The sequence below is a fragment of the Oryx dammah genome, unplaced genomic scaffold, assembly GCF_014754425.2.
Source record: "Oryx dammah isolate SB20612 unplaced genomic scaffold, SCBI_Odam_1.1 HiC_scaffold_2, whole genome shotgun sequence".
Taxonomy (NCBI): domain Eukaryota; kingdom Metazoa; phylum Chordata; class Mammalia; order Artiodactyla; family Bovidae; genus Oryx; species Oryx dammah.
The window spans coordinates 73,493,159-73,511,925 of record NW_024070186.1 but is presented as its reverse complement, the minus strand read 5'-3'; the positions used below and the strand labels follow the sequence as shown (position 1 = coordinate 73,511,925).

At 42.1% G+C, this 18,767-nt stretch overlaps 1 protein-coding gene across 1 annotated transcript in view; it reads left to right on the top strand.

The window, feature by feature from the left end:
- The first annotated feature begins 5,500 nt into the window (after window positions 1–5,500).
- Window positions 5,501–18,767, top strand: part of PARL (presenilin associated rhomboid like) — a 53,247-nt gene continuing 39,980 nt past the window's right edge. The window contains exons 1-3 of the mRNA XM_040251840.1: window positions 5,501–5,702; window positions 15,950–16,139; window positions 16,599–16,739. Of these exons, the coding sequence (XP_040107774.1) occupies window positions 5,578–5,702; window positions 15,950–16,139; window positions 16,599–16,739 (456 nt within the window). The 5' untranslated portion in view covers window positions 5,501–5,577. The remainder of the gene's footprint in view (window positions 5,703–15,949; window positions 16,140–16,598; window positions 16,740–18,767) is intronic.

The following is an 18,767-nucleotide window of genomic DNA, read 5'->3' as shown; positions in this document are numbered from 1 at the left end:
GAGGCAGGTCAGGTGGTCTGGTATTCCCATTTCTTTCAGAATTTTCCACAGTTTATTGTGATCCACACAGTCAAAGGCTTTGGCATAGTCAATAAAGCAGAAATAGATGTTTTTCTGGAACTCTCTTGCTTTTTCCATGATCCAGCGGATGTTGGCAATTTGATCTCTGGTTCCTCTGCCTTTTCTAAAACCAGCTTGAACTTCAGGAAGTTCACGGTTCACATATTGTTGAAGCCTGGCTTGGAGAATTAGTATTGCTAAAAACAAAGTCTTGAACCTAAGTCCTGGAATTCTCACACACTGATGATGGGAACGTAAAATGGTTCAATCACATAGGCGATTCCTGGTACAATTAAACATTATACCGTACAATCCAGCTGTTTCACTCCTAGGTATTTAACCAAAAGAAATGAAAATATATATTTACAACAAAACATACTATATGATTCCATTTCTATGATATTCTTGGAAAGGCAAAACTGTAGGACATAAAACATTAGTGGTTGGCAAGGTCTGGGAGTAGGGTTATGGGTTGACTATAAAGGGACCCAAGGGAACTTTTTGGGGTGATGGGAACGTTCTGTATCTTGATTATGGTGACAGTTACACAACTGCATGTGTTTGTCAAAAAAACATTGAACTGCATACTTACAAGGGTGGATGTTGTATATAAATCATATCTGAATAAATCTGACTTCTAAGAAAGAAATATCTTTTATCCTTTGAGTTATTTAAAAGATATACCTGTGACTTGTAAACAAAGAACAGATAATAGAAAACTTATGGTTACCAGGGGATAAGGTGGTAGGGTGAATAAATTGGGAGATTGGGAGTGACATATATACAGTACAATTTATAAAATAGATAGCTGATAAGAACCTGCTGTATAGCACAGTGAACTCAGTACTCTGCAATGGTCTGTGTGGGAAAACAATCGAAAAAAAAGTGGATACATGTATAAGGGTGATTAACTTTGCTGAACACCTGAAACTAACGCAACATTGCAAATGAACTGTACCTAATACACATGATTTTGAAAAAGAACAAACAGTGTCACTCATCATCTCCTTATATGAAGGGCTAAGTCAAGCCCCACTCACAGTGGGTCGTGCAGTCACCAGTGACAGTGCGCCCTGAGGGGAATTCAGGACAGAAAAGCAGGAGAGTGCATTCCGTGTTTTGGATGCAAGGGCCCCTAGGTAGTTAAGATGCATATCTAAGGAAGGATTTCAATGACCCCAGATGCTTTCATCTTCCCTTACAGAGACAGGGGCTTCCCTTGTGGCTCAGCTGGTAAAGAATCTGCCTGAAATGCGGGATTTGATCCCTGGGTTTGATCCCTGGGTTGGGAAGATCCCCTGGAGAAGGGAACGGCTACCCACTCCAGTATTCTGGCCTGGAGAATTCCGTGGACTATACAGTCCACGGGGTCGCAAAGAGTCGGACACGACTGATCATTACCTTGAGATGTCTGTTCTTTGTGATTCGTAGTAAGCTCTTCCTGCCTCACTGCCTGTGTTTTCCCTGGTAGCTCAGTGGTAAAAAATCCGCCTGCAGTGTCCGAGAGGCAAGTTCGACGATCCCTGGAGTAGGAAATGGCAAACTGCTTCAGTATTCTTGCTTGGAACATTCCATAGACAGAGGAGCCTGGCACACTACAGTCCACAGGGTCGCAAAGAGTTGGACACAAATGAGCATGTGGGTGCACACACAATTTTCCACAAAAAATGTGTACACATACTGATCCCTCCCCTGCCTGTTAGGAGCAGTTCCTTGAGGCTCTGAGAGGCTGTCTTCTGGGCCACAGTCCTCAGTACCGGCCCTGAATAAAGCAGAAACTCACTGCTCTTATCTTGTGTGTTTTTCTCAGTGGACAAAGTGAACCAACATTTCTAATTAGTAGGATATCAGTCATCACTGTGATGAAATAAAATGCCTATTTTATGGCAAGACAGGAAAAAATTTAAGCAAAAAACTTCCTTGCAGCTTTGAGTCTCCCTGCTCCCCTTGAGAGTGTGTGGTGCGTTGGCAGTAACCGGACCTCCTTAAAAGATAGCCGTCATTCTTAATCTTGTAATGGGCCATGGCAACACGTGACCCACTCCTTCCTTTGTATGTGCAGATCTGCACTGTGTAAATTGTCAATAATACATCATTTGATGTATATTTGTCTCAAAAACCTACATAACTATGTTTTGACCTCTAACGGGTGGAACAGTCCTCAGAGCTTTCTGAATGACTGTCTCCCAGGTTAGAATCCTCAGATTGGCTCTAATAAAAGTTTCCATTCCTTTCTTAGACCGACTATTAATTTTTTCATCCACAACTGTTAAACTGAACAGGAAAATTCCAGCCTAAAATGAGGAAACTTGTATTAATTAGCCTCTAGTCTTTCTGCAAGCAAATATACAAGTTTTTCTAGGCTTTTTTTCCTTCTCTTTTAAAATTGAAGTACAGTTGATATTGTGATCCACACAGTCAAAGGCTTTGGCATAGTCAATAAAGCAGAAATAGATGTTTTTCTGGAACTCTCTTGCTTTTTCCATGATCCAGCGGATGTTGGCAATTTGATCTCTGGTTCCTCTGCCTTTTGTAAAACCAGCTTGAACATCTGGAAGTTCACGGTTCACGTATTGCTGAAGCCTGGCTTGGAGAATTTTGAGCATTACTTTACTAGCATGTGAGATGAGTGCAATTGTGCAGTAGTTGGAGCATTCTTTGGCACTGCCTTTCTTTGGGATTAGAATGAAAACTGACCTTTTCCAGTCCTGTGGCCACTGCTGAATTTTCCTTTGACTGTGTGGATCACAGTAAACTGTGGAAAATTCTGAAAGAGATGGGAATACCAGACCACCTGACCTGCCTCTTCAGAAACCTATATGCACACCAGGAAGCAACAGTTAGAACTGGACATGGAACAACAGACTGGTTCCAAATAAGAAAAGGAGTACGTCAAGGCTGTATATTGTCACCCTGCTTATTTAACTTATATGCAGAGTACATCATGAGAAATGCTGGTCTGGAAGAAGCATAAGCTGGAATCAAGATTGCCGGGAGAAATATCAATAACCTCAAATATGCAGATAACACCACCCTTATGGCAGAAAGTGAAGAGCAACTAAAAAGCCTCTTGATGAAAGTGAAAGAGGAGAGTGAAAAAGTTGGTTTAAAGCTCAACATTCAGAAAATGAAGATCATGGCATCTGGTCCCATCACTTCATGGGAAATAGATGGGGAAACAGTGGAAACAGTGTCAGACTTTATCTTTTTGGGCTCCAAAATCACTGCAGATGGTGATTGCAGCCATGAAATTAAAAGACGCTTACTCCTTGGAAGAAAAGTTATGACCAACCTAGATAGCATATTCAAAAGCAGAGATATTATTTTGCCAACAAAGGTCTGTCTAGTCAAGGCTATGGTTTTTCCAGTGGTCATGTGTGGATGTGAGAGTTGGACCGTGAAGAAAGCTGAGCACTGAAGAATTGATGCTTTTGAACTGAGAGTCCCTTGGACTGCAAGGAGATCCAGCCAATCCATCCTAAAGGAGATCAGTCCTGGGTGTTCATTGGAAAGACTGATGCTGAAGCTGAAACTCCAGTACTTTGGCCACCTCATGAGAAGAGTTGACTCATTGGAAAAGACCCTGATGCTGGGAGGGATTGGGGGCAGGAGGAGAAGAGGACGACAGAGGATGAGATGGCTGGATGGCATCACTGACTCGATGGACATGAGTTTGAGTGAACTCCGGGAGATGGTGATGGACAGGGAGGCCTGGCGTGCTGTGATCCATGGGGTCACAAAGAGTTGGACACGACTGAGCGACTGAACTGAACTGAAAATTAACTCATGACAGCCTACCTGTTTATTAAACTCTTAGACTAAAATAACTGGCAAGAGTCCATCCCTTAAGGAAAATGCCTTAAGGGACTGCCTCAGGGTCAATAATTTTTCTTTTTTTGGCTTGCGGGATCTTTGTTCCCCAACCAGGCATTGAACCCGAGTCACGGCAGTGAAAATCCAGAATCCTAACCACTAGGCCACCAGGGAACTCCCTAATTCTTGAACAACCTTGTGGCTTTTGCCTTTATAAGCCTCTGATACCTTCTCTTACCCAGACGTTTCATTTTACCCTAATCTGTGCCTCTGAATTGCGATTCTTGAGACCCTAAATAAAGCTCTTTGTTCTTTGCAGCCTCCATATTGATTATTATGAGTATTTATTACTAGTAATTATTAATATTATTGTTCAATGAGACACTGGTGCAATCTGCAACAAACTTTGTTAACCCAACACTTATCTTCCTACTAAGGAAGATAAGCACTGCCTAACACTGGTTGGCCTACCCCTAGCCGAAGCCCCATCATCTTGTCAGTTCTTCACAGATTGTTTCTTTGTAGTTGTTGCTGTGTTGTGTTAGTTGCTAAGTTGCATGTGACTCTTTGCGTCCAGCGGACTGCAGCCTGTCAGGTTCCTCTGTCCATGGGATTTCCCAGGGAGAATACTGGAATGGGTTGCCATTTCCTTCTCTAGGGGATCTTCCCAACTCAGGGATCAAACTCACCTCTCCTGCATTGGCAGGTGGATTCTTTGCCACTGAGCCACCAGGAAAGCCCTGTTTCTTTGTAGAAAAGATATAAAAACTTCCTGTTCTAGTCTTTTCTTCTGATCTTCATTCTATTGTGAAGACTTCCATGAGCATGTAAAAATTTAATAAAATTGGTGTGTTTTTGTCCTGTTAATGTCTTTGTCACTTTAACTTTCAGACCTGGCCAGGATGGAGGAGAACTTTTTCCTACAGCTTCTTAGAAGAGGTGATGCTCCAAGTTGGTCTGAAGGACAAATTATTTAGGTAGGAAGAGAAGGGAAAGGTGGTTTGGGCAGTGAGGATGGTAATACGAACTTCAGAGAAGGAGGGACTGGAAAAGTTGTGCTTTTCAGAAACTGCAGATGATTCAGTATGACCACAGCTAGGGTAAGAGGGAGGGATGGAGTGGTAGAAAATAAAGTTGACAGGTGGGAAAGAGCTGATCAGGAAGTTTGAGTTTTATTTAGAATTTAGATTTTCATGCCAGACTTGGACCTTTTGTTATATGCACAAACTCTTCAGTGTATCATAACGTGAAATGGTGAGGCGCAGTAAAAAGAGTAGTAATTTAAGAGAACTTGGGTTGCGATATTGGTTCCTCCACTCGCTTCCCTTCGGTAAAAAACAACAAACCAACAACAACAATAATATCTATCTTAAGTGTTTTGCGAGTAATAAATGCAGTAAATTAGGTAAAGTGCCTGGTCCATGGCATCATTCAGTAAATTCGTTTTCCCTCTTCTTTTTCCCCTGGGCCAGTAGGCTGTAGGCCGGGCCGCTAGACGACGTTCCTCCAAAGTCCAGATGGAGCGGTGCCGGGAGACTGGCTGTAGGCCTTTGGGTCGCAGTCTTTCCGTAGCTGGAACCTGGGCTTCGCCGCACGGGGGCGCTCTAGGTTGCTCCTCGGCACTCTATGGTTCTCCCTCGACCCGGAAGTGGTTTCCGGCTGGGGTTGGTAAGGTCGGGCCATGGTGGGGCAGAGGTTGAGAAGATGGCGTGGCGAGGCTGGACGCAGAGAGGCTGGGGCTGTGGACAAGCGTGGATTCCGCCAGTGGGCGGCCGCAGCTACGAAGAGCTCACTGCGGCCCTGGCCCCATCGCGGCTGCTCCGGCGCAGGTAATGACTGACTTCCGGGCTTCTCGCGTCTGAGACCTGCGATTCCGGCCGCGCATCCTTAGGTGCGGAGGCCGTGTGGGCCTCTTGTGCCTCCCCTGCTTCACCTCCTCTCCTCACGCGTCCCTCCTCTCTCTTCCCCTTACGCCTCCGTCCAGTCTTCGCTTCTCGTCGCGCCACCTCGCCCCGGCCCAGATCTCCGTGAGCCCGCAGTAGCCTCTTTCTTGGGAGGGGCGTGTCGGGAAGGGGAAGTAATCTGTAAAGGGCAGATTGGGCACCATACCTCATAATCCCGCGAGCAAATAAAGAATTAACACAGCTGGTAGAGTGGTAGGGCCGATATTTTATTCTCTTCTCAATCTTTATAAAAGCTTTGTTTTTCTACATATTACTCTTTTAGAGGCATTTATGAGGGAAGGCGGAGTCAGGAGGGCATCTCTTTGCCTCTTGCAAAGTTGTAGGAGAGGCTTTTCTGTTAAACGAGTTGAGACAGTGGAATATTTGGTTTTCAGATGACTTGGAAAGAAAAACTTCATTTTTCCTGAGTAGAAGCTGTGTGAAGAGTATGGTTTATCAGTATTTGCTGTTTTTGCATTAGAATAGTTCAACTATAAATTGAGAGAAATCCCTTAACTAAGGTTCTAGCGTGTATTTGGCTCTGAATTTTCTTTCTGTTAACAGTTTCAGTTCCCTGTTTTCTTATTTGGTTAGATGAGTGCCTGAAGTCTACCTGATAGATGATAGCAAGAAGCCTTGTGTTTAGTTCTACACCAGCTCTCCTGCTACTAAGTCGCTTCAGTCGTGTCTGACTCTGTGCGACCCCATAGACGGCAGCCCGCCAGGCTCCCCCGTCCCTGGGATTCTCCAAGCAAGAACACTGGAGTGGGTTGCCATTTCCTTCTCCAATGCATGAAAGTGAAAAGTGAAAGTGAAGTCGCTCAGTTGTGTCAGTCTCTTAGCGACCCCATGGACTGCAGCCTACCAGGCTCCTCCATCCATGGGATTTTCCAAGCAAGAGTACTGGAGTGGGGTGCCATTGCCTTCTCTGTCAACACCAGCTGTAGCCAGTGGTAAATAGTTGAGACTCCAGTATGGTGGAGCCATCTTTAATTTTCACATCATCTGGAATGTCTGTATACTATATTTCCCAGGCCTTACCTCAATCCTGTCGACTTGCCTGGTGGGCAGGAGGTGAGTTGGGGGAAAGGAGGTGGGTTGTGGGAGAAGAGGGAAAGAACCTGTAGTTCTAAAAAGCCCTGAATGTAGGATCAGAGATTTGTGGTAAACTGGCTTACATTGTACTTCATGATACAGGGGAACATGGAACCTCAGCACTAACCGAAAACTCCTGAGGAGATGGGAGAATGAGGTCAGGTGGAGGTGGTAATTTATATCAGTGGTCCTGATTCCAAACCCCAGTTGAAACTGCATAGTTTGAGAGGGAAGAAGAGTGAATATAGCTATTAGGAAGCAACAGGTGTTCAGTATTCAAGATCTGTGTTAGGAAAGGAAAGGAAAAGAAGAACAACTTGGTTCCAAGGAGGCTCCAGTAAAAAATTGGAGACCATTTGAAACAAATACATGTGGTGTTGAAGATTCCCATCACAAGTTTTTAGTTTGTCATTCATATGCAGAGTTTGAAATTGACATTTTTTGCGGTAACATTGAAAAAGACATTGTGGGGTAAGCCTGAAATGTAACTTCTAGAAAGAAGCAAGTTTCTTTGTATGTAACTTTATTAGATCTGCTTTCACTTCTTGAGGTTCTAAAATTAGTATATGGAGGAATGAAGTCGGTGATATGGTTAAAACAGAGGTCTGGGCTTAGTCCTTGTGATTTTTTGTTGTTGAGAATTTGCTTTTTTTTTTTTTTAACAAAAACTACAGGTGGTGATATTCCTCAAAATTTCTACAAACTATAATGGCAGGCCCAAGGCAGCCTGCCAGCGAAGAATGGTTTCTGTGGTTTAAAAGACTAAACAGTATGCCACAGAGATTTAAGTTGTTTTTCACAAAAACTAAAATATTTATTGTCTGGCTCTTTACAGAAAATGAAGAACATCTCAGAGTTTTTAGAAACTTTACCATCATCAAACTATTGGCAGCACTTCTGAAAAATGGTTTAGGCTTGAAAGAAGCCTGTATAATTTGTCAGTTGTATGTATCATTTATATGGAGCATAAGTCTTAAATTTGGACTGAGATGACAGTCTTAAGATATAAATACTTGACAAATTAGTAAATCTGGTATATTTATTTCCCTTTGAATCTTCCACGTATTAACTCAAGATGAGTTTTAAGAAAATAACGGACATGCTTACGCCAGTCAGGAGCTTGGTGTACCTCCCCCAATCAAATGGCTGGAAATTCCAGGGTACTCTTTCCCGAGGGAAAGAGGGTGTGGATGTTATGCTGGGAAGGAGCCAAAAATGCTCACTGTCAGTCCTAGTTAAACTTTCCTATTGGAATTCTTCGTTTGGTTGCAAATCCTATTTTTAAAATTCTAGTCAGTTAGGATTAACCTGTAGATAACTATTGTAATTTAAGTGGAAATATTGTTGGAAGAGTGAGGGATTAGTTTCTAGCTCCTGCTATTCAAAGTGGTTCATGAACCAGCAGTTTAGGACAGGGGTTTGTCAGACTTATTTTATAAAAGTCTAGATAGAAAATAGGGCCATGTAGGTCTTTGTCAGATATTATTTTTCTTTTTTTAATAAAAAAAATTTTTTTTTAAACAACTCTTTAAAAATGCAAAAGCTATTTTAAGCTGGAAGACCAAATTCTCTCTGCAGGCCATAGTTTGTCAGTCTGTAATTTAGGAGCTTGTTGAGAAATGCAGCATCTCAGACTCACCCTAGACCTACTGAATTAGAATCTTTTTTAAATAAGATCCCCAGGTGATTTGTGTAGAGACTAAAGTTTTCCCCACATCTGTGGTAAATCGCAACTTTTCAACCCTCCCACACTTGAGAAGCCTGGGGAGCCCTTAAAAAATACTGATGCTCTGGTCCCACCCCTGGAGATTCTAATTTAATTGGTCTGATGTGAAGCCATGGTGTCCTATTTTTAAGAGCTTACCAGGCAATACTAAGGTATAATATAGGAAAGGAAAAGCTGTTTTCCCTCTACCAATCTTAGGTTTATTAGCTGGGGCCCTGCCAGACTAACAAAAAAACAGGTTAATAAGGGGAAAATGTGCTTTGTATGTATACCTGGGAGTACTCAGTGATGAGTAACCGAAAGGGATGGTTAGAACTTGGTCTTATATAGCATTTTAACAAAAGAACCACAAAGTTTTAGAGAAATGAGAACGCAAAGGGAAAGGACTTTGAGTTTCTAGGGCAGCAAATAGTGGGAAGTTAATATGGGGGCGAGTTAGTAAAGATTGTTATGTAGATTCCTCTGATGCTTTCTCTGGGTTCATAAGGGTCTCGAGTTGTCTTGTGATTAACTTCTGTCCTTCCTGGTAGAGACGGGTGGGGGTACACGTTTACAAGTGTGTATCCTGCTTCTAGGCCTATAGGGGCAGGGCAGAGAGTGTTTCTTATATCTGCTGCTTCTCAGTTGCCTTCAGCTCAAAACAATCCCCATGCCAAAGTGGCATATTTGGGGGTGAAGTATTCTACTCCGCTTCAGGAGCCAGCTGTGAGAATTACTGTTCCAGACTATGCTTTCAGAGTCATAACTGCTTCTGCCACAGTTAGGTGGTAGATTTTAAAACATGGCCACAGTCATTTGCAGCTTTTCTCATCTGAGGCTGGAATCAATTTCCCTTTTTCTTGAAGCAGGGTTGGCCTCATGACTTGCTTTGACTAGTGACATGTGGAAGAAGTAATGTGCAAGGTTCAGAGTCTGGACCTCAAGAAGCCTTGCAGCTTATCCTTTTCTGTCTTGGAACACTCTCGCTGCTATGGTTAAAGCTCTTGTTAGACTAGATTAGAGATTACCGAGACCATTTAGAAAGAGAGACCTAGCTAACAGCCAATACTGAGGCTTCAGATATGGCAGGGAGGCCGTTATAGCCTCTCCAGCTCCAGCTGAGCAGCCGGATGGCTGGCTGCATGAGCGATTCCAGATGAGACCAGCAGCAGAACTGCCCAGCTGAGGGCAGCTGCCTCACAGAATTGCGAGATGTAGTTATGCTTTTAGGACAACTAAGTCTCGGAGCGGTCTGTTAGGCAATAATAAATGAGGCAACTGGGAAGCTGCTGCTAGATAGGGATCTGCTGACTGGAGTAAGAACTGTGCGGCCTCCCCCTCCACGGGAGTGACGCCTTGGGTGCTGCCTCCTCACTAAACCCAGTTCTGGCTGGCGAAGCTGATGAGAAGGCTTTGGTCACGTCACACACTGTAACCGAAAGGGCATCTGGAAAATAGTTTGTAGCTTCCCAGTGCCTGCAGCATGTGAATGTACCTTAGGTGAAAGGAAGAAGTGTTCAATGAACCAAGTCACAGTACTTAATTCTGTCCAACAAGTTCTGTATGTCCAGCTGTAACATATATATTCTGCATCTGAACTGTACCTGGGGCCAGTTTGTGTAACATGTTCTTTGTGTCCTCAGCCCCACACTTAACTTTTGTTGAGATTCTCAAGATAAATATTAGTCTAGGCAAAAGGTCTGGCTTTGTGTCAAAGCCAGATTCCCAACTTGGCATGTTTGTGTTCCTTCTCAGGCATTGTGCTTCAGAATTGTAAATGAGTTGAAGAACTGTTGAAGTAGTCTTTCATTAGAAGCGATTGAGTACATGTCCTGTAGTATTAAGCTATTGGAGATGAAAAAGAAATCTCATCCTTCATATTTCTGGGTCTAAAAAGAGAAAAATGTGGCCTAGTGGTTAGGGTTACAGGAGCTCATTGCCATGGCCCGGGTTCAGCCCCTGATGAGAGAGCTGAAGTCCTGGGAACCTTGTGGCACAACCAGAAAAAAAAAAAAAAAAAAACCCAGCTGCCAACTACACTGGGTTACAATTTGTAACCATTTACAAGGAAACATTGAAAGGAAATGTATTCCTACAACTTTGTGTCACACTTTTTGTTTTTTGACACAGAGTGGTGTTACTTTGTTTACTAGACCTCCTTGTAAATTAGGGCTTGAACCCTGGTAGCTCAGACTGTCAAGAATCTGCCCACAATGTAGGAGGCCCGCAGTGCAGGAGGCCTGGGTTCAATCATTGGGTCAGGAAGGTCCCTGGAGAAAGGAGTGCCTACTCACTCCAGTATTCCTGCCCAGAGAATCCCATGGACCGAGAAGCCTAGTGGGCTACAGTCCATGGGGTCATAAAGAGTTGGACATAACTGAGTAACTAAACACATAATCTAAATTACCTTGGAGTATTTAAGAAAAATCAAATCCAATTGCAAAGGATTGACAGTTTTAAAGGCGTTAGCAATTAGGAATGTCCTTGGTTGTAAGTTAATTATTGCTTAAATATATGAGAAGTACTTAGCTTAAAATGATTGGAGGTAGGTAACACCTGACCTGCCTCTTGAGAAACCCATATGCACACCAGGAAGCAACAGTTAGAACTGGACATGGAACAGCAGACTGGTTCCGAATAGGAAAAGGAGTACGTCAAGGCTGTATATTGTCACCCTGCTTATTTAACTTATATGCAGAGTACATCATGAGAAACGTTGGACTGGAAGAAACAAAAGCTGGAATCAAGATTGCTGGGAGAAATATCAATAACCTCAGATATGCAGATGACACCACCCTTATGGCAGAAAGTGAAGAGGAACTAAAAAGCCTCTTGATGAAAGTGAAAGAGGAGAGTGAAAAAGTTGGTTTAAAGCTCAACATTCAGAAAATGAAGATCATGGCATCTGGTCCCATCACTTCATGGGAAATAGATGGGGAAACAGTGGAAACAGTGTCAGACTTTCTTTTTTGGGGCTCCAAAATCACTGCAGATGGTGATTGCAGCCATGAAATTAAAAGACGCTTACTCCTTGGAAGAAAAGTTATGACCAACCTAGATAGTATATTCAAAAGCAGAGACATTACTTTGCCGACTAAGGTCTGTCTAGTCAAGGCTATGGTTTTTCCAGTGGTCATGTATGGATGTGAGAGTTGGACTGTGAAGAAGGCTGAGTGCCGAAGAATTGATGCTTTTGAACTGTGGTGTTGGAGAAGACTCTTGAGAGTCCCTTGGACTGCAAGGAGATCCAACCAGTCCATCCTGAAGGAGATCAGTCCTGGGATTTCTTTGGAAGGAATGATGCTAAAGCTGAAACTCCAATACTTTGGCCACCTCATGTGAAGGGTTGACTCATTGGAAAAGGCTTTGATGCTGGGAGGGATTGGGGGCAGGAGGAGAAGGGGACGACAGAGGATGAGATGGCTGGATGGCATCACTGACTCAATGGACATGAGTCTGAGTGAACTCCGGGAGTTGGTGATGGACAGGGAGGCCTGGCGTGCTGCAATTCAAGGGATTGCAAAGAGTCGGACACGACTGAGTGACTGAACTGAGCTGAACTCTTGTCTTTGCTCAGTAGCTCAAAAAATGTCAAGGTTAGTACCTGAAGTCCTTGGCCTTTCTCTTGACATTCAAGATGACTGCCCTGTCTCTAGAAACTTACATCCTTTTTTTCAAGGTAAAGAAAAATGGGAGGGATGTGACATTAGTGATACCTCCATTTTTACTGGATAAGCAAAACCTGTTTTCAAGAGGTTTCTAGATAATTAAGTCTCATTTTGTTAGAACTCTGTAATATGGCCACCCCTAGCCATAGGAGTGGAGAAGGTAATGGCACCCCACTCCAGTACTCTTGCCTAGAAAATCCCATGATGGAGGAGCCTGGTGGGCTGCAGTCCATGGGGTCGCTAAGAGTCAGACATGACTGAGCGACTTCACTTTCACTTTTCACTTTCATGCATTGGAGAAGGAAATGGCAACCCACTCCAGTGTTCTTGCCTGGAGAATCCCAGGGATGGGGGAGCCTGGTGGGCTGCCGTCTCTGGGGTCTCACAGAGTTGGACATGACTGAAGTGACTTAGCAGCAGCCATAGGAGAGCCTCATAAAGCGAAGATATTTATCTTTCTTAGCCTCTGCAGGAAAAGCAGGCAATAGAACAAGAAATAAAAAAGTAGATTTGCAATTTGTCATTCAATAGTTATTTGCTAAAGGATAAAGCTTTGGTTTTCCCTGTAGTCAAGTACGGATCTGAGAGTTGGACTGTAAAGAAGACTGAACACCGAAGAACTGATGATTTCAAATTGTGGTATGGGAGAAGATTCAAGAGTCCCTTGGACAGCAAGGAGATCAAACAAGTTAATCCTAAAGGAAATCAACCCTTAATATTCAGTGGAAGGACTGATGCTGAAGCTCCAATACTTTGGCCACCTAGTGAACTCACTGGAAGAGACCCTGATGCTGGGAAAGATTGAGGGCAGGAGGAGAAGGGGCAACAGGATGAGATGGTTGGATGGCATCACTGACTCATTGGACATGAGCTGGAGCAAACTCCGGGCAATGGTGAAGGACAGGGAAGCCTGACGTGCTGCAGTTCATGGGGTCGCAAAGAGTTGGCTACTACTTAGCAACTGAACAGACAACAAATTCATAAGCCTAGTAACAGATTCTGAAGGAGTTCAGAGCCATTCTGAGTAACAGTTCGCATTGTTTGAATAAGTACATTGCTTTCCAAAGTAGATTTTGTTGAAAGGAGTAGCACTTATTTGTAAGTACAAATTCTGACTTACTAAAAGTTTTAAAGTGAATTACTTTATCATTACCCATCCTTACCACGTGATATCTGAAAATTTGAACTGTGCTGTGAACTCAGTATTGAAGAGCCAGTTAGATGAGTAATAGTAGTAACAGTAGCTATTCCATTTTTCTGAGTTTTATGTTTCCAGATGCCTGCTAGATATCACCTGGGTGCTCAAAACACTTTATTGCGATATAGCTTACATATGGTAAAAAGTGTTAAGTGTATAGCCCCTTAGTGCTGACAAATGTATACACGTGAGCACCTGTTACCTAAAAATAATGTCCATCATTCCAGCAAGTTCCCTCTTGCCTCTTTCCAGTCAAGTCTCACTTTAAGCAATCACTATTGATTTTGATCACCACAGATGATTATTTTTTAACCACAGATAATTTTTGCCTATTTTTCAGCTTCATATATATATGTGCATATATATATATATATGCACATATATATACAGGCAATCACACAGTCACATCATGTGCTCTTTTGTGTTTGATGACTTTTGCTCAGTGTTTTTGAGATTGATCTGTGATGTGTGATCAGCAGTTTTTCACTGAGTAGTTCAGTTGGCCCTGAACACCTCCAGGTGTCTCATCCATGAATTCAACCATGTTGATGGGGAATGTCAGCTATATTTTCTGTAAGGGATTTGAACATCCAGAATTTGGTATCTGCAAGGGGTCCTAGAACCAATCTCCAATAGATACCGAGGGACAACTGTATTCCATCGTATAAATATACCAGAGTTTCTCCTTTCCTCAGTTGATAGCAATTTAAGTTCCAGGTTTTTAGCTGATAGAATTGTGCTGCAATGACTGCAAGCATTTTAAACAGTGCCTAAGATGGGATTAATTCATCTCTCCTACTTTCCTGTTTTGGTGCTTCTGATTTTCCTTGTCTTAGTGAATGGTATCACTTTCCTTTCACTTATTCAAAATAAAACCAATAGTTGTTCTTGATCCCTTCTTTTTTCTGAAGTAATTGTTGACCCTTTATTAGGGATTGGCCTTGGTGGTAGAGATATAATGAATACAGAAGTGATAATCCAGTTACGTACAGTCAGTGAATGAGAGAAGGTTAAGAGTATATACAAGGTATTTTAGGACTCTAGGAGTACAGAGAATACACTCAGCCTGGGGGAGGTTAGGACTGCTTCTTGGAGGAGGACGTGAACTGAAGTTTGAAGGGCACAGAAGTTAGAGAAGCACATCCTGTGACAAAGGAGCAGCGTTGCTAAGTTTGATAGGACAATGAGACCTTTACTGTGTGGTTCCAAGCAGGGGGATGGTAAATGTATTTGCGTTTAATAAAATGTGAAGGATGAATTGGAGTAGGGCAGTATTAAAAGCAATGAAATCTGTTAGGAAATGGTTAAGTATTCCAGGCCAGAAGGGATGAGCTAAGGGATTGTGTTGGAATTAAGGAGAGAATGTTGGTCCTCTGAGAGAGCATTTGAGGAGGCATTGAATGTTTGTGGAAGAATAATATGAGAAAAGAAGAAAATGCAACATATTAAAACAAAATGTTTGAACTATTTAAATAAGCTGTTGACATAAACTAGGCATGAGATAAAGGACTAAATTAAGAATGGAAAGAATGTTATTTGCCAGAGTTGATTTTTAATTAGATGGTAAGAATTAAGGAGATGGTAAGAATTAAGGAGAGAGAATAGTAACTTCTAGATTTTTAATCTTAGTGGTTCGGAGAACTGTGGGACCACCGAAGGAGTAAGGAAGTTGGAAAATGGAGCTGTTTGTAGAGGAGGCTGAATTCCCTTTTGAATATATTGGTTTTTGAAGTAATGGGGAGCTTGCCTGCATGCTTAGTCATGTCCAACTCTGTGACCCCATGGACTGTAGCCTACCAGACTTCTCTGTCTCTGGGATTCTCCCAGCAAGAATACTGGAGAGGGTTGCCATTTCCTTCTCCAGCCAAGTAGAAATATTCAGTATATAGTTGGAAATACAGGATAAGAAAATTGAGGCTGGGACTCAAGACATAGATTTGAATCACTTACTTGTTTAGATGTTATCCAGGCCACAGAAATGAAATTTTTCTTTTTACTCAACCAGAGTGTTTCAGGGTGTGGGTTACAAAGATGAGAAGACCTGTCTGATTGCTTTCAAGCAGTGTAATGAGTGTAGAAAGGTAGTATGTTTAGAGTATAATGAGAAGAGTCAGGAAGAGGCCTTTGCCTGGTCTACCTGGGAAAAATTACCATTTGACAAAAGAAAAAAGCTTTTTATTGGATTGTAAACTGTGTGGAGGATGAGGACAAATTGTTTTATTTATTGATACACAGTAATAGCCCAAACATGCCCTGTAAAGCTGCTGTAGTTTGTCTCTCCTTTTTCAGAAGAGCATAGTTCACTGTTTTGACTGAATCCTCCCTGGGAGTAGGAGTCTTGGTGGCTTTGGGGCTGCAGAGTGAGTATAAACTGAGTTGGTGATGTTGCAGGTTAAGAGGGGAGGCTCATAGAGGTTGCTGTTTGCAAGATGCAGTTCAGTTTCTAATCTGCCATTTTCTTCTGTAGGTTTAACTTTTTTATTCAGCAAAAATGTGGATTCAGAAAAGCACCCAGGAAGGTTGAACCACGAAGATCGGACACAAGTAGTGAAGCATACAAGAGAAGTGCTTTGATTCCTCCTGTAGAAGAAACAGCCTTTTACCCTTCTCCCTACCCTATAAGGACTCTTGTAAAGCCTTTGTTTTTTACTGTTGGGGTAAGAGCTCACATTAATATGAGTTACCTGCATTGCCTCAGGTGTGGTGTTAAAGCACTGTTTGTCGTGTTTGGGCTTCCTTAATGACACATGGAGGGGCATCAAAAGGATCTGGAGTCGTGATTATAAGAAAACATGAATCGAGTAATTGCTGTTAGCGCATGGTTCACTCATGTAAAGCCCTGGAGAAGAAACTCATGGGCCTTTTATTTGGTATAACATAGCAGGTGATACTGAGTTGATATTTTGAATTTTATTGAATAAGTTCTGATTGTGAACAGGTCCCAGGGTACTGTGAAGTTAATAAAATGGGAAACAGTGAAATGTTCACCTAATAAGTTTCAGTTTACCCGATGTTCCTTATGTTCATAAAAAGCAATGAAAATGAAATAATATCCTTGAAACTATGTATAGGTCTATTTCTTAAAAAATTTTTTGTAATATATTTGTTTTATGTAGTTTACAGGCTGTGCATTTGGATCAGCTGCTATTTGGCAATATGAATCACTGAAATCCAAGGTCCAAAGTTATTTTGATGGTATAAAAGCTGATTGGTTGGATAGCATAAGACCACAGAAAGAAGGAGACTTCAGAAAGGAGGTAAAGATAAACATGGCTTTTGTTTATTCCAGTTGATAAGTTTTTGAAGTCTGGTTATTATGAAGTGTTTTTAATAGCAACATTAGGTCAGTGCACTTAATATTCTTCTTTATTCATTGTAGTAGTTTTAGTCACCAAGTTGTGTCCAACTCTTGCGACCCCATGGACTGTAGCCCACGAAGCTCCTCTGTCCAAGGGATTTCCCAGACAAGAATACTGGAGTGGGTTGCCATTTCCTACTCCAGAGGATCTTCCCAACCAGGGGATTGAAGCTTCATCTCCTGCATCGCTGGTGGATTCTTTACCGAATGAGCCACCAAGTATTAACGTTTTACACGGCTGGCACTGTTACAGTTAAGCGCTTCAAGAAGTTTGTCCCTCTACCCACATAGAGCAAGAATCGCCACAAATCGTTGTTGGAAATTACTGTTTGCATTTTCTTCCGGTTCTACTAATGGCCACTGTTTTTACTTGCATCACCTGGATGGATGGTTTTGGAGTACATGTTGGAATCAGAGGGCGTTTTATGTTTGAGGGGTAGAGATACTGTGTGGATTTTAAAAAGCTTCTTAGTGCCATGATGTTTATATCTCTCTGATAAATACCTACTGTTGATGTTTCTAACTGTGCTTGGATTGAGGATGCAAGAAAAGGGTACAAATACAGAGCTTTTAGAACTTTTCCTTACTTCGTATGCATGTTAATGGTCTTCCTCGCCTTTTAAAGAAAGCATATGTTTTATTTCATTTGACAGTGCTTACTGAGCAGAGCCTGTAGGCTATTTGTGAATCTTTCCTTTCCAGGCACTTCCTTGTTTTGTAGTGGCGGCACACTGCCCTCCAGTGTGGAGATGAGCTGGTGTCCTTGTGGCTTTTCCCCTTCCACTTCTTTCCTGGCCTGAGCGGGCAGCCGTGGGTGTTCTTTTTCTTAACGGTAGTTGAGGTTCCTCTAAGTAGGGAGGAATCATTCCTCCTTGTTTCCCCATCAACACAGGAAGCACGAGCCCTGCCTGTTCTAGAGAGGCTTTATGTCAGAAGAACAGCTGATGTAATTTTGCAGGTACAACCTGCAGTAATGAGCCATGGTTTTTATTTAGTACAATATGTTTGAGAAAATTGTAATGCTGACCTATTCCACGTTCCTGGATCCCTTTAAAAGCTACAGGCTTCTGAAGTATAAAGTTTTGGTATCCAAATTATTCCTTGAAATGGTGAAAATGACACAAATGATATACATGATCTTCATCCCAAGATGAATTTGTTTGAGATAGGTAAATGATAGGATATAAAATGTAAAATCCTGTTAAAGTTGAAATAACACATAAATAAAACATGGGAAATGAAAGTCCTGGGAACCCATGCCACACTACTGCAGCAGGTAGGGTGTGAGAGCTCACATACATTTAATTTTACAGTTGACCCTTGAACAATGCAAGGGTTGGGGCACTGATCCTCCACGTAGTGGCAAACCTGCATATAACTTTGTAGTTGGCCCTCCGTAACAGTGGTCCCACATTGGTGGGTTCTGCCAACTGCAGATGGTATAGTATATATGGTGTAGTACATATTTACTGAAAAAAATCTGCATTTAAGTGGACTAGTGCAGTTCAAACCTCTGCTGCTCAAGGGTCAGCTGAATTACAAAAATGAAATCATTGTTGAATATGGATCAAATACATACTGATCTGTAACTTTTTTTTTAACCTTGGATTTCTTTCAGTATTAGTATACAAAGTCTGGCTCAAGTTTCATGGTGAGAACATGTATATATATTTTAATTAAAAAGCTTTTAATCACGGAGGGAATTCCCTGGCGGTCCAGTAGTTAGAACTTCAAGCTCTCTCTACAAGGGGACATGATTTCAATCTCTGGTCAGGAAACTAAGGTCTTGCGTGCCACATAGTGTGAACAAAAATAAATAAATAAATAATACATGAATAAAACTTTGATCCTGGAAAATTTCAAAAGTAAAGTAAAAGAGTATAGGGATAAAGAAAATAGTATGAGGAACCCCTGTGATCCTGCATCA